Source organism: Tupaia chinensis, unplaced genomic scaffold (genome assembly GCF_000334495.1).
Source record: "Tupaia chinensis unplaced genomic scaffold, TupChi_1.0 Scaffold000316_1, whole genome shotgun sequence".
In the NCBI taxonomy this organism is placed as follows: domain Eukaryota; kingdom Metazoa; phylum Chordata; class Mammalia; order Scandentia; family Tupaiidae; genus Tupaia; species Tupaia belangeri.
In genome coordinates this window covers 5,620,654-5,646,555 of record NW_006159809.1, presented here as the reverse complement: position 1 = coordinate 5,646,555, position 25,902 = coordinate 5,620,654, and the positions used below count along the sequence as shown (strand labels likewise).

Sequence of the window (25,902 nt, the reverse complement as noted above, 5' to 3'; positions counted from 1 at the left end):
AGTCAAAACAAAACTTGCCACCGAAGAGGAATAAAATGGCCTGCCAGCCAACTCCTAAAAGTGACAAGCATTAGTGAATAGTTAAGTCAGTATGCAATCAAAATACAGAACTATGTTAACAAGGTCATGTAAAAAATAAGACAACAAATGGAAAAAACAAATCTGGCAATTATAATGTGATACTGCATATCGATTAATCCTAAGCATCAAAAGATAAAATAAAAGGAAAACCATCAGGCAAGAACTGGATGGAATCTAGTCTCAGTGCCAAAAAATAAAATAATAGTAACAATCATAATATTATTATTATTTGTTTATTTCTTTCATGACGGAGAGACAAGGATCCCCAAGAGAGTCAGTCCCCATGCCACAGTCCATCCCTAATTACAGTCAGTCTAATTCACAGGCATGAGTCCTCCCTGTTTGCCCACAGAGATTGGGGACATAATTCCAGACCTTTCCCATGTGGGCCCAGTGGTGTTCATGGGATACTACTTCCTGAACTTCAGGCCTAAAACTGACTTGCTGTATATGTGACATGACAACAAGTAAATCATCATTTACTTTGGCTTTCATTTCCTCAACTGAAAAAGAAAACTATCAGTTGACTTATTGGAATTTATTAGGAATATGATGAGAGACAAAAAATAAACCCTGAATAAAACAAAATGGAAAATAGAAACTTACATAAAGAAATAAACTAAATAAAGACCTAGCTGCAGTTTTTACTGTAACACTATTACAGTATGATTCATCAGAATAGAAGTAGCAAGTACATCTAAGCTGAGTTAGGCTGATTTGTGATTACAAGGCCAGTTTTCCTTATTTTATAAAATAAACCTCATTTCTTATTCCAAGGCACAGCTTCTTCAACAAGATATTTTTCTTAATAAAATCCACCCATTCTATTGTATAATTCAACAGCACAATACCTTTCTTTTCCCTCTGAAACCATCACACTTCTATTATTGGCTCAAATGTATGGACTATTCTGTTCATTTACTTTGCACCTGTGAGCACAAAGAGATTAAATCTCTACATTTAACTGTCTCATAGTGCTATATATGCTGTAAACATGCAAAACAAGCCTTCATGTGAATCTAAAAATTGATGGCAAGGTGTTCAAGAGCCTCACCATGTCCCAAGAATAATCTTACATTTTAAAAAAAAAAAAGTCTTTAAAGAATGAATGAGTAAAGCAAATTACAGAGAAAAATATTTTATGAACAAATAGGCACCAGACACCAGACATTTCTTAAAAGAGTGGGAATAAAATAATGTGAAAAATTATAACTGGGAAGTACTAATGGACACTCATTTTCAGCATAGTAACTTGAAGAGTCAAGCTTGAGCTTTTATTTGAAATGACTACAACATGAAAACATCTTTACGATCTCTCCTCCTTTAACTGCAAGTAGAGATATGAACATTTATTTTATCTAGCCAGAATACCAGAGCCTATTTTATTTTGAAAAACAAATAAGCAAACAATAAAAAAGAAATTTCTTTTGTCTTGTCAGAAAACCACAGCCTACAGCTAAGCAAAACACAATCTCAAAATTTTACAAGTCAAACATTATAGTCATAATAGTATTTTAATTACATAAAAACTAGACAGGTATATGAAAAAAAGACAAGAAGGAAACATTTTTTAAAGAATTATCTAACTTTATTTATTCATTCATTCATTCATTCAATTTGACCAGTGAGAGAGACAGAGAAAGAATGACAGAGAGAGAGAGTGAGAAAACAAGCCACCAGGTCCGGGACTGGAAATGTGGTTGGCCATGTGGGAGTGTCCAGCGCCTCAACACCATGCCACCTGCTGATCCCAAGGAAACATTTTTTAAAGTTTCATCCAGAGAACAGTCGATGGTGAAGCAGAAAAACACAAGGCTCTGCAAGGCAGATCCACCTGGGAATCTTCCTATCTGGAGATCTCCCTGCGTATTTGACAGGTAGGCATGTACCCATATGGGCTGGCAGAAGTTGGGGGAGAATTGTGGTGTCAAGTCCCTATTGAGAATAATAAACCTCTCTCTCCCTCCTATTCACCATCTCTGTCTCTCTCACTCATGAAATAAATAATCTTAAAGAAAGAATCTGTGTATGAAATTAAACATTTTCCTTTATTTAGAATTAAAGGTTAAAAGTCATTTATTATTAAGTTTAAAGAAATCTTTTACCTAATTTTGAATAGCAAATGCAATCCTAATTTTGTTCATATGTTCTTCTTCATGCAGTTTGCTTATTTTGCATTACTTTGTGTCCTTACTCAAAAGGAAACCACTTGTACCATTCCTTAGACAGAGCCTTGGTTCTTCTGAACGTCAGACACATTCTCGTAGGATGAACATCATTTTAAGGGGCAGTTTCACTAGAAATCTGTGACACATAAGTTAATAAGGCCCCTTAACAAAGAAAGATTTGGTTACCAACAGGCTAAGCTTGCTTTATCTGAGCAGACTAAACAAATATATATATTTAGGGAGAAGACAAAGGCCATTTCTGTCATCTCCAACAAATACTTCCAACTAAGCTTATTCTCTGTGAGGCTATAATGACACCATTATAACAGCTTCAAACTCTGTAAAGCGCCCTGACCTGTAAGTATTGGCTCTACCATTTCAGAACCATCATCCTTCTAAGTCCTCCTAAGGATTTGACTGCCTGCCTTAAAAGCAATATACAGAAATGTGGGTTTAAAAAAAAATAAAGAGTAAAATAAGGATTCAGTTCACAATCTTTATCTCCACCCCCAAAATAGCCTCCTATTTAGAAATCATTTTTCCTCCACACTCCCCTCTGTGAGGAACACTAGGAATGAACACTGTGAGGACCAGAGAAGAGTGCAGTGGGGATAAAGGTATGTAAACTATGCACTGACTCATGTTGCTTTGAGCTAGATGTGTTTTCTCTGCTTCCACTAATGAAAAAGAATCACTTACATCTACAGAAAGGAAAAAGGAGAAGAGCAACACACACTGTACGTGAAGGAATGCTGCATGTTTGGAAGGATAAGAAATGAACTTTCAAAAATCTAACTAGGTGGGCGTGGGGAAGAGCACTAGAACAAAAGGCATTTTTTTTTTTCTGATTCATAGAAATAGGTCTGTTTTAAGACCACATTTTGTTCACTGCTTAAAATGCTAAATCTCTGTCAAAGCTGTCTTCAGACTCCTTCCCCTCTTTTGCCAACCACCTCCCCCCTCTTCAAGTTGCAAAGAATGATTCTAGCAGGTTTAGGTTTCAGCTGGGGGAGAGGGAGGGGTCCAAGGACACTTTCCTAACAATAACTGTCTCTAATGGCTTCTGTCTCCTAACAAAAGCCATGACTCTTTCTTTATCAGCTTCATCTAATTTTTGCTTTCCAAAGTAAATAACACAGCCCTTGTATTTAACACATGTCCAAATTTGACAAATCATTATCGACTGCAACTATAACTGATAAGAGATAACTTTGTGGTAGGACCTTGTCATTTCCTCTCATAAGGGCTTTCTTTCTGAGATACAGAAACATGATTAAAATAGTTAAACATTTCCTCTGCCTGGCAGTCAGGAACTCAAGGCATTAAGATACTGGAGTCTGTATTTTTCTAGAACTTCAAATAGATCTATGACGATACCAACAGTAACCACAAACAGTATATTCAAGATTATCCTGCTTTTTTAACTAGTAGTTTTTCCTAAGTATTCACACAAAATAATTTCATCACCAAGGACAGCTGCCTAATGCCCTATATGCAATAGTTTTCTGAAAAAGAGTATTAATACCTTCTGCCAGCTTAAATCTCATTATTTTCAGGAAGAACAAACAGTACGTAAGATTTTAGATTCTATAACTAGGATACCTATGCCTCAGATTATGTCATAATATTATATAAATTAAGGGAATTTGCAGGCCAGCCCCATATCCTAGAGTTTAAGGGAACCAAATGCAACAAATCCCAGCCCTGAAGCCTTAGTAAATACACTTGGGGCCAGCTGGTGGCGTGGTGGTTGAAGCAGCTGGATCTCACATGGCCAATTGCATTGTTCAAGTCCCAGATCCAGTGGCTTGAAAAACACACTGGGTGCGTATGCATATGTGCCCCAAATCACAAAAGTAGAGAGAGAAGTAGAGGAGAGAGGATTGTGGCATGAGAAAGAATCGTACCCCATGGGGAATGCTTTTTCACTTTCCCTCCCTCTCTCACTCTCTCAGTCTCTCCAGTGAGTTCATACTTCCTGAGGCAAATTTAAAACAGACAAAAACATATGCACACACACATACATATATACGTATACACACACACACACACACATATATGTATATATTTCCCAAAACTTGACAAGATGAAGAAATAGAATAGAAGGGATTACAGTGTGATCATGCCCCATTGGGATGTTTTCCCTCTCTCTCTCTCTCTCTTTCTCTCTCTCTCTCTCTCTCTCTCTCAGAGAGTTGGCCCCACAGAGCAGCAGTTAAGTTCAGTGCATAAGGAGCCAGATCCCACATGGCTGATCACAGTTTAAGTCCTGACCTCAGTGACTTGAAAAACATCAGGCACATGTGCATACATGTCAAAAAGAAAAAAAAATCCTAACAGGATGGGGAAGTGAAAAGGACCGTGGTGTGACCATGCCCCATTGGAGTGGGGAGGAGGGTTTCTTTATCACTCTCCTTCTCTCTGACAAACACATGCACCTCTGGCAAAGAATGAAAAGAAAAAAGAGAATACAAAAAAGATCCCCTGCCTCCATCTACTCAAGAACAATAGCAAATGTGGGGCCAGCAGGTGGTATGGTGGTTAAGGGCGCTGGACTCCCACATGGTCAACCTCGGTTTGAATCCGGACCTGGCACCTTGCTTTCTCTCTCTCTCTCTCTCTCTCTCTCTCCCTCCCTCCCTCCTTCCCTCCCTCTCTCTCTGGTCAAATTAAAGTAAATAAAATTAAATAAAATGGTTTTTAAAAAGAACAATAGCAAATGTAACTATGATAGCTTTACCGATGCTACTGGTAAATAGTATATAAAAATGGAAATGTATTACTGTTCTTTGGCTCTGCTATTCACACATCTGTCCAGAAGACATACACACACACATAAGCTCTCTACCTCTGCCTCTCTCTCACTCTCACAGACACACAAACACACACAAAAGCAGGCCCTTTCTTTTTCTCTTAAGAAGCCTTTCAAAGTAGATGAAACACCCAAAAAGAGTACAATAAGGGTTTGCAAGGAACTTAAATATGTTCCCACTAATTATTTGACCCATTCTCCATCTTGAAAATAGTTTTGATTACTACTCTAGACAAAACAGGTTCTAGGGACTCAGTGCCCATTTCTGAGCATTACTTGGATTTCAAGTCATTAAAATGTACCAGGCATTTTTCTGCAGGGAGCAAACAACAAATGATTAGCTGAAGAGGCATTGTCTTTGCATTCAAAGGATCGAATGCAACTGCTCGTATTATGTCTGGAAGCCAGGAAATACCTGGCAAATATTTTTCACCAGTGTGCTTTTCTGAACTACTTTGCTTCCAAAAATTCAGAGGAAAAAATAAAAGGGTAGAATTCATATGTACATAAGCTTTCATGAAGCTAGACTGATCACAGACACACCAACAAACAATCAATATAAGGAAGGCCTTACAATTCTAAATAACTAGAATTACCAAAAGTATAAACATTTTTCTCAGCCCTTAAGCATTTACTTAGCCCTTTGCTAACTAGCATCAGCAAAAGTATAAACATTTTTCTTATCCCTTAAGCATTCTGAAAAGTAAAGAATTCTGCTATGGTAAGTCATGATGTATTTTTTCTATGTTTTCCTATGCAAAAATGCATCATGATTTTTCCAGCAACCCAACATTATTAGGTTCCTTTCTAAAAACACCTAAATGAATTACCACTCATTTAACTCAAATAATAGCACTAAGTATAGTATTAAATTTAAAAAGTCTAAGAGGAGAGAAAACTAAGGTGAGTAAAAGTACAAAACCATATTAGAACATTACATGTAAAGAAATAGCATCCCTATCATTACATACAAAAGATTCATAAAAATTGAAGACAAAAAATATGGACAAAAAAATAGGCAAAAGACAGCAGCAGTTTAAAAAAAATACAAATACAAATAGCCCTCAAACTTATACTCAATTTTACTCATAGTTATAAAATGCAAATTAGAATTATACTGAAATACCATTTTTTCATCTAAGAGACTGGCAAAAAAAAAGTATTTAAAAATACTCTTGTAAAGAAGTTGCAATACAATAGGCACCTCATACACACTGAGGAGGGGGTATAGGGTATAAAAACTAGAATAATTCCCACAGAGGAGACTTTGACATTATATAATAAAACTATACATGCACTTTACTCCTTGACGCCTAACAATACTGCATCTAGGAACCTCCCCTAAAAATACATCTCTTACCACATGAAAAAATAATTTTCATGTTTGTTTGGCTCTTTTTATCTTTTAAAACTTAAGATTGAAGTTGTTTTATAAACTTCTGACAAATGCATATAGCCTTGTAGTCACCCTCATCATCGACAACAACAAAAAAACTCCACCACCCAGAGAAATTTCCTCATGCCCCTTTGTTGTTAAATTCTTCTCTGACAGCTAGCCCTCGGTAAACACTGGTCCTTTTCCATCTCTAGTTTTCTCTTTTCAAGGGTATCATATAAATAGAATCATATATATGTAGCCTTTTAATCTAGCTTCGTTCATTTAGCATGATCATTAAAATTTGTCTGTGTTTCACATATCTGTAGTTCATGTCTTCTTATTTTAGAGTGATTCTCCAATTATGGATATACCACAGTCCATTTATCCCTTAATCCATTGTGAAAGACTTTTGAGTTGTTTCTAGTTTGGGCAGTGTATGAAGAAACCTGTTATAAATAGCAGGTGCCGGTTTCTGAGTAATCACACTGGTTAAATACATAGGAGTTTGACTGCTATGTCATATGGGAAGAATACATGCAACTTTTTTTAAAAACTGCCAAATTGTGTTCCAAAGTGACTGTACCATATCTCATTTTCATAAGAATATATGAGTTCCAGTTGCTCTATCTCCTTGCAAGGATCTGGTATTGTCAGTATTTTTTTTTAATGTTATCTATTTTAACAGCTGTACAACTGAAACATTTTTTAACAGAAACATTGAAAATGATTAAGTGTCTATATACAATAGATCAAATAAATTATGGTCCATCAAAAAAAAAGGAGTACTATTTCACAGTAAAAACAGAATGGAAAAGGTTTCTATAAGTACAGAGTGATTTCTAGGATATATTTCCAAGTGGTAATACAAGAATATATGTATTATGCTATTAATAATCACATTGCTTAAAGTATAATGAAGGGTATACACCCAGAGACTAATGATACTGATTACTTACAAATGGAGAATAAAAGCATTGTGGAAAAGATAGGGATGATAATGGAATTTTACTGACTATATCGTCTTACAAAGTTTTAACTTCTGAACCCTCTCCATATTTCACATATTCAGAAAATTTTAATAAGGATAAAGGAATTTTTAAAAAACATAAAAATAAATTAATTAATCTAATTATATATTAATATGGAAGGTGCTAGGTCTGAGGCAAAGCAGTAATATGCTGCTTAAGAGAAGCTGGATCCCACATGGCAACCATGGTATGAACCTCCACCCTGGTCAATATGAAACACTCCAGGCTTGCATGTAAGTACAGGAACACTGGAGGAAGGGGTTCACAACAAGGTCAGATCCTGTGGAAGGTGCTTCTTGTGTGTGTGTGTTTCTCTCTCTCTCTCTCTCTCTCTCTCTCTCTCTCTCTCTCTCTCATATGCTCACATGCATGCTTACACTCTATTATGAATTTAAAAATAGAAAAAGAAAAAACCTTAAAAATACATAATAATAATCACAAAGTGAAAAAAAATTAGTCAAGAAAGGTTAGAACTTGGAATTGTACAGATCTTATGATATACATTGTAAGAATAAAAGAACTACAGAGGGCTAGCCCCTAAGCACAACAGTTAGGTGCCAGGCAAAGGAAGCTAGCTAGATTCCCTATGGTTGACCAGGCTGCAAACTGGAGAGCATGCAGGAGCCCAGGATCCTGACGGGATGGAAATTTGAAGTAAAAAGAATTATAGTATGATCAGCCTGCATTGGAGTGTACTTTATTTCTCTCTCTTCTCTCTCTCTCTCTCTCTCTCTCTCTCATGAACACACACGAATTAATATTAAAAACAAACAAAAAACTTTTTTAAAAGTACAGCAAAGAAATCTTGAACTTTGCAAATTTATTGCTTTTAGTAACTTTCGCCTAGTAATTCTGAAATTATTCTATGTATATTATATATTAGGCAAATGAGTAAATACATTCATACTCTAGAAATCAAAATTCTCAGAGATGCAAATATGAAATAAGAGAAAATAAAAGACCTGTGACATTAAATTGGAATTAGAAGTATCAGGTTTACATTACAATTTTAAAAAGGAAAGTCTATGTGTTTCCACTCTGCCCAAAAAAGGAGCATAGCTAATGTCCACATTTCTATTTCTGGTTATCATTCTTCAGTAAAAGTAATGAGAGAGCTCTTTGAGAAATGGTTGATTCGGTTGATTCTGGGGATGGTGGGGAGAACCTGACATGAATCAGGAACATCTTGTACCAAATATAAAAGAAGTACAGAAAAAAATATATATTAGATGGATAATAAATGAGATTCCCAAGGACTAAATGGGGAACAACTGGGAAATCAATGAAATTAATGCTATTCTTAGGAACCACAGATTGCAGTATTTACACTTCAAATACGATGAATGAAACACACCACTTTCTTTCAAATGATTCAAACTTTGGGAGAAGGGAAAAATACACGCACGCACACACACATGCTTCTTTCAAAATCAAATTTTTCAGAGAAAAAGAGAAAGTATCAAATGTTAATATCTGAAATATTTAAGTGAAGGATATATGGATACCATATGCGTACCATTTCTGAAGATTTTAAATTGTTCACAAGAAGAGATTTTTTAAAAAGAGAGTGTTAAAGAAGATGTGGAATTCAGCTGGTCCTTCAGAGAAAAGTCGAACAGGGTACTTTGGACAGAAGAACACATCTTATGGTGGGGTGGTTGGCAAATGAGCACAGAGCAAAGGGGCTTGAATAAGCAATATAATATAAAGAATAAATTCTAGAAAAATTAAAAAGGCAGGTGGAAGTTTACAACCAAGGCAAGTAATTTCAAAATAATAGGACTTTAATACTATCACCACACTGAAAAAATTTAAAAGATCTTAAATCAGTGTGAGCCATACTACTGGGTCATTAGAAAAGTCATGACATATATTTCTACGCAAAAATGTGTCATAACTTTTCCGAAGATCTACAAGTGGTAATACAAGAATATATGTATTATGCTATTAATAATCACATTGCTTAAAGTATAATGAAGGGTATACACCCAGAGACTAATGATACTGATTACTTACAAATGGAGAATAAAAGCATTGTGGAAAAGATAGGGATGATAATGGAATTTTACTGACTATATCGTCTTACAAAGTTTTAACTTCTGAACCCTCTCCATATTTCACATATTCAGAAAATTTTAATAAGGATAAAGGAATTTTTAAAAAACATAAAAATAAATTAATTAATCTAATTATATATTAATATGGAAGGTGCTAGGTCTGAGGCAAAGCAGTAATATGCTGCTTAAGAGAAGCTGGATCCCACATGGCAACCATGGTATGAACCTCCACCCTGGTCAATATGAAACACTCCAGGCTTGCATGTAAGTACAGGAACACTGGAGGAAGGGGTTCACAACAAGGTCAGATCCTGTGGAAGGTGCTTCTTGTGTGTGTGTGTTTCTCTCTCTCTCTCTCTCTCTCTCTCTCTCTCTCTCTCTCTCTCTCTCTCTCTCTCTCATATGCTCACATGTTTGCTTACACTCTATTATGAATTTAAAAATAGAAAAAGAAAAAACCTTAAAAATACATAATAATAATCACAAAGTGAAAAAAAATTAGTCAAGAAAGGTTAGAACTTGGAATTGTACAGATCTTATGATATACATTGTAAGAATAAAAGAACTACAGAGGGCTAGCCCCTAAGCACAACAGTTAGGTGCCAGGCAAAGGAAGCTAGCTAGATTCCCTATGGTTGACCAGGCTGCAAACTGGAGAGCATGCAGGAGCCCAGGATCCTGACGGGATGGAAATTTGAAGTAAAAAGAATTATAGTATGATCAGCCTGCATTGGAGTGTACTTTATTTCTCTCTCTTCTCTCTCTCTCTCTCTCTCTCTCTCTCTCTCTCATGAACACACACGAATTAATATTAAAAACAAACAAAAAACTTTTTTAAAAGTACAGCAAAGAAATCTTGAACTTTGCAAATTTATTGCTTTTAGTAACTTTCGCCTAGTAATTCTGAAATTATTCTATGTATATTATATATTAGGCAAATGAGTAAATACATTCATACTCTAGAAATCAAAATTCTCAGAGATGCAAATATGAAATAAGAGAAAATAAAAGACCTGTGACATTAAATTGGAATTAGAAGTATCAGGTTTACATTACAATTTTAAAAAGGAAAGTCTATGTGTTTCCACTCTGCCCAAAAAAGGAGCATAGCTAATGTCCACATTTCTATTTCTGGTTATCATTCTTCAGTAAAAGTAATGAGAGAGCTCTTTGAGAAATGGTTGATTCGGTTGATTCTGGGGATGGTGGGGAGAACCTGACATGAATCAGGAACATCTTGTACCAAATATAAAAGAAGTACAGAAAAAAATATATATTAGATGGATAATAAATGAGATTCCCAAGGACTAAATGGGGAACAACTGGGAAATCAATGAAATTAATGCTATTCTTAGGAACCACAGATTGCAGTATTTACACTTCAAATACGATGAATGAAACACACCACTTTCTTTCAAATGATTCAAACTTTGGGAGAAGGGAAAAATACACGCACGCACACACACATGCTTCTTTCAAAATCAAATTTTTCAGAGAAAAAGAGAAAGTATCAAATGTTAATATCTGAAATATTTAAGTGAAGGATATATGGATACCATATGCGTACCATTTCTGAAGATTTTAAATTGTTCACAAGAAGAGATTTTTTAAAAAGAGAGTGTTAAAGAAGATGTGGAATTCAGCTGGTCCTTCAGAGAAAAGTCGAACAGGGTACTTTGGACAGAAGAACACATCTTATGGTGGGGTGGTTGGCAAATGAGCACAGAGCAAAGGGGCTTGAATAAGCAATATAATATAAAGAATAAATTCTAGAAAAATTAAAAAGGCAGGTGGAAGTTTACAACCAAGGCAAGTAATTTCAAAATAATAGGACTTTAATACTATCACCACACTGAAAAAATTTAAAAGATCTTAAATCAGTGTGAGCCATACTACTGGGTCATTAGAAAAGTCATGACATATATTTCTACGCAAAAATGTGTCATAACTTTTCCGAAGATCTAATATCTCTCTACAAAAGATAGACCTAACAGATCAAAGAATGAGAATAGGAAAACCAAAACAGAAGCCTGAAATATGTCATAATGCTTTTATTCAACTAAATTACCTTTTAGCATTTGATTATACATATGGGTACCTACTTTCTTTTGTCATTTTGACTATGCCAGAGGTCATTTACGACAGAGAGACAGAGAGCGAGAGGGAGAGGGAGTAAACACTCCCAGATGGGACATGCTCACACTGTAATCCCGTCTTCTCCATTTCTCCAAGATGTTGGGTGCATGTAACACCTGCTTTCCAAGCCACGGGACTCAAAGTTGAACATGTGATTAGCCATGTGGAATCTAGCTCCCCTCCGTACGTGTTCTTACTAGGCCAGCTTTCGGTAAGAATAGAAGTGAAGGGACAATTTTGTGCACAACGGTAATGCTGGCTAAAGAAAAGCCAGAGCCCACATAGAGACCACAGTTTGAACCCCCAGCCAGGGCAGTCTGAAACACAATGGACATGTGCAAGTGCTCAAGATCCAGTGGGCTAGAAAACTGGAGGAACGGGATAACAGTGCAACCAGAGACTGGAGAGTCTCTCTCTCCCTCTCTCTCTCTCTCTCTCTCTCTCTCTCTGTCTTCCTCGCAAATGCTTTATCATGAATAAAGAAAATAATAATAAAAATAATAGAAGCGAAAAACTCAAAGCCTACACAGGGGTCAATGGATACTTGAAATAAGTGAAGTAGGCCAGCACTTTAAACTATATTCTCCTAAAAGACATATTTTGCATATGATATATCTAGGGCTATTAGATTCATTTTTACAAAAGACCGTGCTCACATTTATTAAAGTGTGTGGCCCTATCAATCTGTCTCATCTTGCCATTGTTTGATAAAGACCCAATATAAGCAATATGGTATTTCTCTCAACAACAGCATAAAGGTAATGATAACAGAAATTACCAATGCACAGACACAGCAGGGATTGTAGCTTAGGAAAAAAAGAACCATATCCTTTGTGGCAACCTTGCTACTGAGGTTCAGTCTATTCCTACTATGCTTAGAAAGAGACGACGTTGAAAATCCAGACTTTATATGAATTAAATTGACTTTTAAAAATCGGTGATTAATTTTAAATTCTGTAAGTACTATGTTAGTTAACAACCAATTGGCAAGCTGTTTCTTGCTCCGGGGGTACCAATCTGAAAACTCTAAAATCTAAAGTTCTTTATTTCACTTTAACTTTTGGAAAAATGATCCTTACTTTTTGTGCTTTCTGTCAAAGTTAAACACAAAAACATTTCAAAACTGGAATTAAATATCAAAAAACAGCAATTTTTACAAGAAATTTGACAAATTATTGTTGCTATTTTATAAGTAAGAAAAAAATGCTTAAAGAAATTGTATGATCTGTCTCAATAGTGCAAAGCTAATAATAGAACTTATACATTCTAACACAAATTTTACTTGTGTGCTTTTCAATCACCCTGTGTTATGACAAATCTGCATCTCCCCAAAATTTAAATTGTAGTTATAACCCCCAATATGACTATATTTGCAGAAAGAGCCTTTAAAGATGTAAATAAGAATAGATGAGGTCCAAAGGACAGGGTCCTAATCCAATGGGACTGGTGTCCTTATAAGAAGAGAAAGGGATGATAAAGGGACACAAGCACAGAGAAAAGGCCATGTGAGAAGACTCAACTAAATGGCAGCAACCTGCAATCCAAGGAGAGAGGCCTCAGGGGAAAACAGACCTGTTGGAAGCTTGATCTTAGACTTCCAGACTCTACAACTGGATAAGAAAAATGCAGTACACGGGACCAGCAGTTGGCATAATGGCTATGTAGCTGGACTCCCATGTAGGCAACTGCAGTTCAAGTCCTGGACCCAGTGGTTTAAACTCACACTAGGCACGTGTGCGGGCATGCCCAAGGTCCCAAGAGGAGAATGAAGAAAAGGACTGTGGCGTGGCTATCCCACCGTGGGGTGATTTCTCACTTTCTGTCTCTCTGTCTTTCTGGCAAGAACAAAAATCTCTCAAAAAAAGAAAAGAAAAATGCAGTACATATATACAATGAAATATTATTCAGGCATAACAAAGAATAAAATTCTGTCATTTTTGGCAACATGAGCACGAAGGACGTTACACTAAGTAAAATAATTCTGACATGGAAAGACAAATACTCCATATTCTCAGTCATTTATGGAAGCTAAAAGTTTGCTCTCATAGAAGTAGAGAGAAGAATAATGGTACAAGAAGCTGAGAAAAATAGAGAGTGGGGAATAGAGAGATACTAGTTACTACAAAATTATAGTTAAACAGGAGGAATAATTTCTGAGTTACATAGTACAGTAGGGACTACAGTTAACATTTTATTGTACATTTTAAGATAGCTGTTGTAGAAGAAAGGATTCTGAAGTTCCTAACATATAGTAATGATGTATATTTGAGCTGATGGATATGCTAACTACCCCAACTACAAGTTTTCATGTGTTAAAAAAATCACACTGTACCCCATAAATATATAAAATTATTATGTGTCAATTCAAAATAAAAGCAAAAAAAAAGAGGTATCAGTATCTGGAAAGATAAACATGAATCATTTAGTCAACCAACGTTTATTTGACCCATACTCTATGACTTCTGGTGCAGATTACATAATGACCACTGAGCTTTGTCATACATGTGATAGTCTAACAAAGTATTCTAAGAGCAGAAGCTCTAAAGTAACCTTAAAATGAAGAAGAAATGACAGGTCCTGTTTTTTCAACTACTTCTTCAATAATGCTTAATTTCAGCATAGTTTTGCTTTACAGTAGATGGTGTTCATCAGTCCATCCAACTATATCAACTTAATTTTAACTTTATTTTTATTAAAATGCAGCCACAAAGCCATAAAAGTAACAATTATTTACTCTTACCACTGTAGCTACAAGCACTGTGACAAGTACATTATTTCATTCCCAAACCTGTGCTCAAAAGATACTGTTGTCCCCATTCTCACAAATAGTCACCTTAAGAGGTTCTTTGTATTTCATCTTAAAATACATCAAAAACAATAATCCTGATTAATTTAGGACCAAAAATGCATTCTCTATCCAAAATGTTCACTACTTGAAAGAAAGAAAGAAAGAAAGAAAGAAAGAAAGAAAGAAAGAAAGAAAGCAAGCAAGCAAGCAAGCAAGCAAGCAAGCAAGCAAGCAAGCTAGCTAAGGTCCCATCTAGACATCTATAGAATATTAACATCTGCATATATCTCAGTGATATATTCAAACAAAATTCCCTAAAACAAACTGATTTCCACTGAAAATCAAATGAATTAAGTTATTGATCAAAAATGGTAAATATCAGGTCTATATAGTTCCATAGAGTGCATGAGAGAGAGAGAGAGAGAGCGTGTACCCTCAACAGGGTTTCATCCACCATTATATAGTCACCTTAAGAGGTTCTTTGTATTTCATCTTAAAATACATCAAAAACAATAATCCTGATTAATTTAGGACCAAAAATGCATTCTCTATCCAAAATGTTCACTACTTGAAAGAAAGAAAGAAAGAAAGAAAGAAAGAAAGAAAGAAAGAAAGAAAGAAAGAAAGCAAGCAAGCAAGCAAGCAAGCAAGCAAGCAAGCAAGCAAGCTAGCTAAGGTCCCATCTAGACATCTATAGAATATTAACATCTGCATATATCTCAGTGATATATTCAAACAAAATTCCCTAAAACAAACTGATTTCCACTGAAAATCAAATGAATTAAGTTATTGATCAAAAATGGTAAATATCAGGTCTATATAGTTCCATAGAGTGCATGAGAGAGAGAGAGAGAGAGCGTGTACCCTCAACAGGGTTTCATCCACCATTATCTCCTTCCCTCAGCTGGTCAGGATCTTGGGCACACATGTGCTCACTCTGCATGTTTCAGACCAACTGGGCCATATAGCTTCCAGCACTGCAATTCAAAATATAGCACCAAGCCAGAGCCTATATACAGTTCAAGTTAATACATGATTAGTCAAAACACACAAACACACACACACACACACACACACACACAATTGTGATCCTTTCATTAGCTTAGAGAAAAAAAAGAGGCTTCCTAGGGAGTGCTTTTCTTTGCCCTACTACTCAGCAATCATTAAGAGCCTGACTCTGTTGGCCCAGTCACAGTGACACAGTGGAGTATGACGCTGGGGCCACATGGAAGGGTACATTTGGATCCTGAACCAACCTAAACATTCCAGGCATGACAGTATGTGCCTGTAGTTCAAAGGCTGGGACGGGGAGAGCACTATATGGCGAAACTCTGATGAAAATACCTGTCTCTCTCTCTCTTTCTTATTTAAAAACAAACAAACAAAAAGAGCTCATCTGGGAAAGAGACAATAGAAAGAGCAAGATAGGATGAGAGAGAGATATAGAAAGAGACAGTTAGTTCAACATATGCCTTTTTTTTTTTTCTTTTTATCCAAGATGACAATTTACTAATGGGACTCCATCTTTGGTTCCTCAAGCTATTAATTTTTTTCCCATCTCTAGCACAACCTGTATTTCAGTTTAATAACAAATTAACTATCTGCTTACTATGTGCAAAGCTATATCTAGTGTGTGGGTTTTCCCACCCAACTCCTATTAAATAACATTAAACTAAAGACACTGTATGTAGCCTAAATATATCATTCAACTCAAAGAATGTATTAAGTCTATTTTCATTAAAAGCACAGGAAAGGGTAAAAAGTTCTTACTTCAAAGGATAAGAAAGTTATCTAAACTTATTAAATTAGAATTACAAAATTTTCATTTAAAATGTTAGCAATCTATCATCAAAGCAATGGATTTTCGAAAGCAAAATATAACTTTTGATTAAAGCACTACACTTATTGCCAGAAAAACTTTTAATTAATGGAAAAGCTAATAGGATACCCAAACATTCATGATTTTATTTATGAACTAACAGAAGCATCCAGGTCTTCTGTAGCCATGTAACTCAAAGTGTGCCCAGGGACCAGATATACTACTCTCATTTGCGACTTTGCAAAAACGCAGAATCTAGACTCATGCCCAACCTGTAGAATCAGAATCTGCATTTTAATAAAAGTTCTCAAGTTATCCCTATGTATGTTAAATTCAAGAAGCACTGCTCTACCACATGGATTCTTAAGTTGGGTCTTAGGGGTAACATGAATTTCATGATCCCTTCAAATTACATGCAGATCTTTTTGTCAGTGAATTTAATACATATTTTACTGGGAAAAGACTCTATGTATTTTTAACAACTTTCAAAATAATATATAACCCCAAATATATTAGGATCCACTGCCCTTAGGGTTCTATGCCACAGTTACCATGTTCACAGATTAAAAGTCACAATATTCCAAAACTATGCTGCTCTCAATGAGGTCTGTTGAAAAATGACAAGAATGAAGGTCAGAACGTCACAGTGGGTCATGAAAGACCTTATCTGAAGAATTTATTCACACCATGCAAGAACTATGCCAAGAAACCAGTTTGGAGACATCTAGATAAATAATTCTCTACATGAGGTTTCAGATTAAGAATGTGCACTGGAAGAAGATTCAAACTGAGAAGTAAATAAATATAAGGTAGGATTCTTTTTTAAGATAGGATGCCATTAGATGACAGTGAAGTGCTGAATTCTTGCTGTAAGAGCTCAATCAGCAAATCTCTAATAATGAAGTATGTTTGATTTGGGATATGGGGCCATTTTGAAATAGTGATTTCCAAGTATATTTTTATAGTGCTTCCTTTATGAGAACCCCTCGATGTGCTTTACTAGTCCCACTTTTTCCCCCCTCTGGACCTCATAAGACAAAGCAAAGAAGAAGCATGGCACAAAATTAAAAGGGACTTGCACAAGCTCTTCAGTGAGTTAGTGATGAAGAACAGTCCTTATCCAGAAGGTTCTCAGTGACAGGTCAAAGCTATGTATATATTTCATCTTGCCATCTCATTATCTAACCATATCTTCAGGATGTGTATTATCCATGGGCCTGTGTCTATGTCCGATTTCTTTTTCCATAAGCCATAGTGCCTGACAGAGTTTCATTTCCTTGATTCCTCCCAAAATGTAAATGAAAGGAATTTATTGATCTATCTTGAAACTGATGCTTTATTGTCCTACTTATATAACTATCTGTGGTGAGTCTAATACCTCCGACTTTGGTCTCCAGGGTGTATATAGCCTGGTATACCATCATTCCAGGCAAGAGAGAATACCAAAATATATTCAGGAATATCAAATCCTTTCTATCCTTTTCTATCTCCATGGGTTATCAATCAAATGGTTAAACTGGTTCATTAGATAACACTCAAAAAACTTTTCTCAGTTCTAATAAGAGTATGGGTCAGACCAACAGGTGATGTGGAGGTTGAGGTGCTGGATACCACATAGCCAATTGCACAGTTAAAGTCCCAGACCTTGGTGGCTTGAGAATCACACCAGGCGTGTGTGCACACATGTCCAAAATCCTGAGGAAACGATAAGGGATTGTGTCATGTCCATCCACCCCCGGAGGGGGGAGGAGATTTCTTACTTCCCCTCTGTTTCTGATAAGGACACATGCCCTATAGCAAAACCAGAATGAATGAACAAACGAAGGAAAGAAAGGAAGGAAGGAAGGAAGGAAGGAAGGAAGGAAGGAAGGAAGGAAGGAAGGAAGGAAGGAAAGAAGGAAGGAAGGAAGGAAGAAGGAAAACATGGCCCAGTCACTGTGGCACATGGGTAATGCAAGCACCCTGCAATGCTGGAAGTCATATGGCTGACTGAGGTTTGGATAACCTGGTCAGACTGAAAATATGCCAGGCATACAGGCAGGCAGGTACCCAGGATCCTGAGAGGCTGAAGTGGTGGGAAAAGAGGACTGCAGCATGATGAGAACTTGTGAAGGGTGCCCCTCACCAGTGTTCTGGTTCTTTCTCTCATGATCACACATACTCTTTATCATTTAAAAAAAAAAAATAAAATAAAATAAAAAGGAGCCATGAAGGGAACCAGCAGTTAGTGTAATGTCTATGTTGCTGGACTCCCACGTAGTCGACCATGGTTCGCGTCCCAGACCCAGTGGCTTGAAACTCACGCCGGGCGCGTGTGCGTGCGTGCCCAAGATCCTGAGAGGAGAATGGAGGAGAAGGGATTGCGGCGTGACCATCCCCCCTGGGGGGTGATTTCTCGCTTTCTGTCTCTATGTCTCTCTCTGTCTGTCTGGCGAGCGCACGCGCCCTATAGCAAAAAAACCTCTCCAAAAAAAAAAAAAAAAAAAAAAAAGGAGCCATGAAGAGCTCTTGGTATCCAAGTATAACAGGGATTAGGATGAAACTTTCAAGTGTTAACCACTCATTACCTAATTTATAGAACAGACATATCCTACCTAGTATGGTATAAATCTTAATTAAAAATGGTAACTACAATTATTCACTTAAATTCACTTCAATAATGAAAACTATATAAAAGAATGTAGTACTTCACAGATGACAGTACCTCAGACATTCAATCAAACTTACATGCTGATGTCCAAGACACATAACTAATTTGGTTATTTGCTTTTCAGCACAAGGTAAACAGTGCCAGTTTGATTTTTGAAATCAAAGAGGAATAACAGGAACAGGCATACTGACAGTGGTGATACACTGCAGAAGTCAGCAAGGAAGAGAAATGAAGTAGGACAGGAACTGATGCTCGCAGGCCACCATTTATGGTGCAGGTACTTACGCAATCCTAAGCGGTAGAGACTACCATCTTTACCTAACAGATGAAGACACTAAAGTTCCAATACATCGGACAATTTACCTAACACTACAAAGTAAGACAATAACAAGTTTCAGGACACTTGAGAGAGAAGGTCAGAAAGAGTAGCAAGAGAATAACAGAGGACTAAATGGGGAAGAAAGAGTGATCCCAGTTTTATCTGAAGAACTGAGACATGAAAAAAAGACAAGCACTTGAAGAAAAAAACAGGTTAAAGAGTATAGGAGTAAATGGTTCCTCACACATGCCAGTGGCCATTTTAAAAGTAACTTCTATCATTTTAGTAATTTTTAAAAATAAGATGGCAGAGCCAGGATTTGAATATATTGTCTGACTCCAAAGCTCATGTTTCTAAACACGATACTCACAAGGAATCTGACCCAGTTTATACAACTAGTAAATGTTCAGGGAAAAAAAATTAACAAGAAATCTCAATATCATAGTTTTATTTTTAAAGATATATTAAATATACTTCCAACAACAAATAATAATACAAAAATACTTACTAGTTAAGCCATTTATTCTCATTCTTTGCCTGATGGTGATACAGAACTAGTCTAAAAGATTTTATGAATATGTCACAAGATTCCCAGATACCACATAATCGCAATACATTTATTTCCTCCAGAACTGTGATATCAACTTAATGGAACCTTTTTATATTTTCAATATGAATAATTTCTCAAGGGAAAGAAATCCATTTCTTCACTCCTCACCTTCTGAAGTATTGAGTCATTGGAAAATCATGACACATTTTTGCACAGAAAAACATGTCATGACTTTTCCGATGACCCAATACTAACTTTTATCAGTCTCAAGTAACTCTGTTCCAGTTTCAGTAGATAGCACCTAGACCTCTTATCTCTGGGTCAGATAAACTCTACTCTTCCATCCATTGTACCCAATCAGGAGAGCAAAAAGAAAACTATCTTTTTGAAAATGGAGGAGTACATTTAAAATCTAAACTCTGTAGAAAGAACCAGAATGTAAATTATCTTAGTATTTGTATTTTCACTTTCTTTAAATCGGGGCCCATTAATATCCAGAAAATCACAAAATCATACTAGACAGATAAACTCTTTGTCATACCTCAATAATATTACATTTAATATTAAAAATAGTCTCCGTTCCACGTTTCAAATGTTAGTTACCTCTTCATCATCTTCCTCATCTTCAACATCCAGAATTCCAGAATCCTGTTCAGACTTGGGACTAGTGCTTTCTATCTCTGTATCAAAGACTGTGTATGCATCTTTCTTAGATTTTCTCTTGCTACCTATTCTGGGGTGTTGCAAGACGATGTTATCCAGGTTTCTTTGTTGTTGGGCCTAGGACAGAGAAAAACACATGGGAAGAGGAAGAAGAGAAGAGAAAAAGGAAAGAAGGAAGAAAGGGGAGAGAATAAAGAAGGAAAGAAAAAAGAAGAAAGAAGAGGAAGGGAGAAAGAGAAATAAAATTAAATTTTCAATGAATTTCTAATTTTGAACAAATTCATATATTAAAGAAAAACTAACATGATGCCTTAATACAGAAATAACAACAAATATATAAATGTATTATACATTTTCAATACTGAAGTTATCCTAACTCATTTTCTAAGATAATGCAGGACAAAAAAACAATAAATATTATCATAAGACTTTTCAAACATACTTACTAAATCATCACACATTTAAATCCACCCATTTTTTGCTAAGTAACCAAGATATTTGTACAAATGCCTAATCTATGTGTGTGCGCGTGTGTGTATATTACATTTTGTCATAGGGTGTGTGCACTCACCAGAGAGGAGAGAGACAGAAATTCAGAGATAAAGAAAGTGAGAAATCAGCCCCAAGGGGGATGGCCATATCACAATCTATTCTTCTCAATTCTCTCATGATTTGGGGCATGCATGCCCATGTGCCCGGCACGATTTTCAAGGCACCAGGTCTGAGACTTGAACAGCAGTTGGCCATGTGGGAGTCCAGCACCTTAGCTGCTGGCCCCAACAAATGCCTAATATTTATCTTAGGTAAATGAAAGAAAATACCATACTGAAACCATAATAGTTGGGGGAGAAGACAGAGATTGAAATTAATTGTGATACATTTAAGCTTGGGGACTCCTAAAAACTGTCATATGGGTTTAAAGAGACCAATAAAATGTAATTAGGAGAAAGAATTATCTTACAGAGTGATTTGAACTAACTAATCCAACAGTATTCCCTGACCAGGATCTCAGGAAAACAGGGTTTTAAAAGATATATTTTTCTGAATATATAACCAAAGAGTCTAAAATGATAGTATGGTTTCAACAGACAAAAAGAAGTGGAAAGTGTTAACTATGGACAATCAACAATAGAGGCATTAAACTACCCAGAATTAGAGCTGGAAATGACCTTAGTCACCATTCAGGAAACTGAGGCTAGAAGACAAAGGATCTGTTCAAGGTCACAAAGTGAGTAAGTGGTAAATAAGAAACTCAAAAGAGTGATCTCCAGATCAGTGACCTTTCCACTACACCAACAGTCCCTCAAAGAATAAGCAAATGTTTCCTCAAAAAAAAAAGAGTTTGGCCAAATCAATAGGAAACACTATATATCATGTAGCCTTCATGTACAATGCTCATTAGCAGAATAAATGCTGGGAGATTCCTATTTTTTTAAAAAATCTTGTTTAATTTGGCTTAACCCAGCATGTTCTAAAACTACTTCCCAATAGATAATCTAATACATAGCTAATCCCAAAATACAAAGTTTATGCATATGGCATCTCAAAATATACATCCATTAACCGATATATAATATTACTCCTTAGTGACAAGTAGATATTAGGTAAGGAGAAAAATCAGTCTCCAAGTCTTTTGAATAACATTAACGATTTTGAGATAAATAATAAGTACAAGAGAAATCAATCCAGGTCCCAGTCAAATGAGATGATTATAACAAGACCGAGAAAAACTTGAACTATGTTAGCTAGTTTCTGCCAAGAAAATGAAAAGAATCTACATTCCAGAGATTTGAATCAATGAACAAACTTGTTGCTCTGCATATTACCCGTTGATATTTTGCTTGACTTACATGAAATACATGGCTTCAGTAAAAATCTGAGAGAAGGCACTCAAAAGCATTTAATATAGGTTTGCTCATAAGACACACATACCCCCCAAGCATTTGAAACCCCAAGTTAAATAGAAAATTTTCTCTATTCCTCTCAAAAGTAAGAAATCCTTCATCACTTACTTTATATGCAAAGTATAACTATGGACCATCAAACCACATAAACAAGGACTCTGGGAAAACAAGAAGGAATGGAGAAGTTCCTAAAGCTTTCATATTTGAGAAAGCAAGCTCTCTATTAGAGAGGGCTCACTTGCTCCCTTAACTATCTTCCTTCATTAACAGCAAAAACAAAATCATCATAAATATTATTTGATTAAATGTGAGTTAAAATATTGCCAGTGTAGCAAAAGCAATCAAGAGGAGGAGGAGTCACAGGTGAGTTTGTCATGAAAACTTGAAATAATAAAAATCTAAAAAGTATCCTATGAAAACAATTTCAGGTTTCCTATGATTTCTTTTGTTGTTGTTGTTTTGGTTTGTTTGTTTTCAGGGGATATTTGACGGGGTCTGGCCATGTCATAATCCTCCTGCCCCAGGCTTCCAGTCACCACACTCAGCCCGTGTAGGTTGGATGAGGAACCAAACTTGAGCATCCCATGAGACCTCGGCACCACACAGAGGTCCCCTCTTACTTTTGCCACCATGGCTGGGCGTGATTTGTTCTTGTTACTTATCATCTGGTTTTCCTGTCGATTTGGAGGAGTGCAAAGTAGTTTGAGCCAAATCTAGAAAACCCTATGCTAGAAATTAAAGTGCTTCAAGGGGTAGTCTAAAGCTCTACAGAACCTAGGATCTGTCAGAACTATCGAGGTTTCTCTACTCTGTAAAAGATCAGTCATGGCAGATCTGCTATGCAGACACTGGCTATATTGGAACCTAAAATTTCAGGTAGAACAATAAAATAAATACTCACATATTATGACTACAGATGCAAAGGAAACTGTTATATATTCAAAATGTATACTTAAGGGTTTTTTGGCTCTCTGAGTAGCACCATGGCGGTTAACAAGAATAAGAGCCTTACAAAAGGTGGCAAAAAGAGAGCCAAGAAGAAAGTGGTTGATCCATTTGCTGAAAAAGATTGGTATTGCATGAAAGCACCTGCTATATTCAACGTAAGAAATATTGGGAGAACACTGCTCACCAGGACTCAAGGAACCAAAATTGTGTCTGACGACCTTAAGGATCCTGTGTTCAAAGTGAGCCTTACAGATCTGCAGAATGATGAAGTCGCATTTAGGAAATTCAAGCTAACTACTGAGGATGTTTAGGGCAAAAACTGCCTGACTAACTTCCATGGCATGGATCTCAGCCATGACAAAATGTGTTCCACGGTCAAAAAAATGGCACAACAATCAGATACAGAAGACTCTTATGCCCACCATCAGCAGGTCTATCAAATCCAAAAGAAGATGATGGAAATCATGACCCAGGAGATGCAGACAAATGATTCGAAAGAAGAGGTCAATAAAATGATTCCAGACAGCATTGGAAAAGACATAGAAAAGGCTTGTCAGTCCATCTACCCTTTCCATAATGTCTTCATCAGAAAAGTAAAAATGCTGAAGAAGCCCAAGTTTGAATTGGGAAAACTCAGGGAGCTTCATGGTGAAGGTAGTAGCTCTGGAAAAGCTACTGGGGATGAGATGGGTGCCAAAGTTGAACGAGCTGATAGATATGAACCACCAGTCCAAGAATCTGTTTAAAGTTCAGGCTTTTAATAGTGACCAATAAAAAGTCCTATTCATGACAGTATAGGGAAAAAAAAAAAACATATACTTATGGGACTGGTAGAAAGTAATTAAGATTCAATAGATGTTTGACCAGAAGAAGGAACACAGACAGAAAGCACCATAAATAAGTATTGAGATAAGGCATTTAAAGAAAGTAGATTTTTTGTTGGGTTTTGGAAAGAAAGGTTGGACTCAGGTAGGAATAGAGCATCAGGTAGAGAAATGGAATAAGATACAGAAATGGAAATATACCTAGTATTTAACATGGCAGAATCTGATCTAAGTGGAAGATCCATGTTGAAGAATTCTGCGTAAGTGTATTAGACTTACCCAGAAAGGTTTATTACATGTTAATGATGTATATAGTGTTTTCAACTGGACTGGTTTGAGGTATAGTTCATATTGAGTAAATTCTCTACATAAGCTAAATGATGTATAGTGATTGAATGTATAAAATAATAATAATAATACATTTTTTAAAAAAGAACAACAACAACAAAAAAAAAAACAGGTTCAGCTTCCATTATGGTGCAGGATGGAGAATATGAGTTCAGTAAAACTGTTGGCTATCCAGGAGAAAATAACAGTAAAGCACTTGCCTGTGCAACTCTTCTGTATTTGAAATTAAGAAACATTACCATTCTAAGAATGCCCCAAGTGCATAGTGTCATATACATAGTAAATTTAGGTGTTTACTACATACAAGCAACACAGAACAAAAGTAAATCATGTGAGAACAAGATTTGGCTTAATAAAAGAAAGGAATATCAGGGCTGGCAGATGGCATAGTGGTTAAGGGTGCTGGACTCCCACATGGCCGACCATGGTTCAAGTCCCAGACCTGGCTGCTTGCTCTCTCTCTTTCTCTGTGAGTATGTGTGTGTGTATGTGTGTGTGTGTGTGTGTGTGTGTGTGTGTGTGCACGCACACGCGCCCCCATCTCTGGTCAAATGGTCAACTTAAAAGGAAGAAAGAAAGAAAGAAAGTTAGAAAGAAAGTTAAATAAAATAATTCTTTGGGAAGAAAGGGGAGGAATATCTGTAAAACATAGGACTTGAGTGCTCTATTAGAAGATGAGGGGAAAATCTGTAAGTACTACCAAATAAGGACTAAATGTTAACCTAAAGGGTCACTATTAACACTTTTGAACTGTCAAAGAGTGTCTATGAGGCATCCAACATGTCATTAAATAAAGGTTTATTGTGGAATATAACTTTCAAGATACCTAGCAATAGGAGTTAAATTAAGAATCAAAAGCCTGTCTTTATCAACCCAATACTGACCTCTGGTGGATTAAAAGCATACATACAAATGGCCGTTGGAATTAGAAACGAGTTGAAAAGCTTAGGCTTATAGATTGGAGGCGTAATAAAATTACATTAGCTTTAGTAACAGGGTGCTGTAACAAGGGGAAAATCTTCTTGAAGATAGGTCTTTAAGAGGCCAGCAGATGGTATAGCAGTTAGGTCACTAGTCTCCCACATTGTCAACCATGCTTCGAGACCAGGTGGCTTGAAATTCATGCCGGGCACCTATGCATGCATGCCCAAGATCCTAGGAGAAAAATGGAGAAGGGATTGTGGTGTGGCCATGCCCCTGGGATAGGGGATAATGGGAAGTTGGTGTTCAGTAAGTATAGAGTTTTAGTTTTGCAGGAAAGAAATGTTCAGCAGATCAGTTGGCAACGATGTGATAAAATATAATTAACACTACTTAACTGTATAAGGATGAGGAAAATTAACATTTTTAAAATTAGTTAAAAATAATAGTCCTTTGAAAATTTTAAAAATAATGGCCCTTTGAAAGGCCATAGTTCATATTTAAGCCT

At 36.2% G+C, this 25,902-nt stretch overlaps 1 protein-coding gene and 1 pseudogene across 2 annotated transcripts in view; one reads left to right on the top strand and one right to left on the bottom strand.

Annotated features, from left to right (window-relative positions):
• The window catches only part of EXOC6B (exocyst complex component 6B), a 682,873-nt gene that overhangs the window by 360,946 nt on the left and 296,025 nt on the right, over nucleotides 1–25,902 (bottom strand). For both annotated transcript variants that reach the window (XM_006151262.3, XM_006151263.3), the window contains exon 7: nucleotides 20,390–20,566. In XM_006151262.3, the coding sequence (XP_006151324.1) occupies nucleotides 20,390–20,566 (177 nt within the window). The remainder of the gene's footprint in view (nucleotides 1–20,389; nucleotides 20,567–25,902) is intronic.
• Nucleotides 23,337–24,081, top strand: LOC106735149 (40S ribosomal protein S3a pseudogene; annotated as a pseudogene).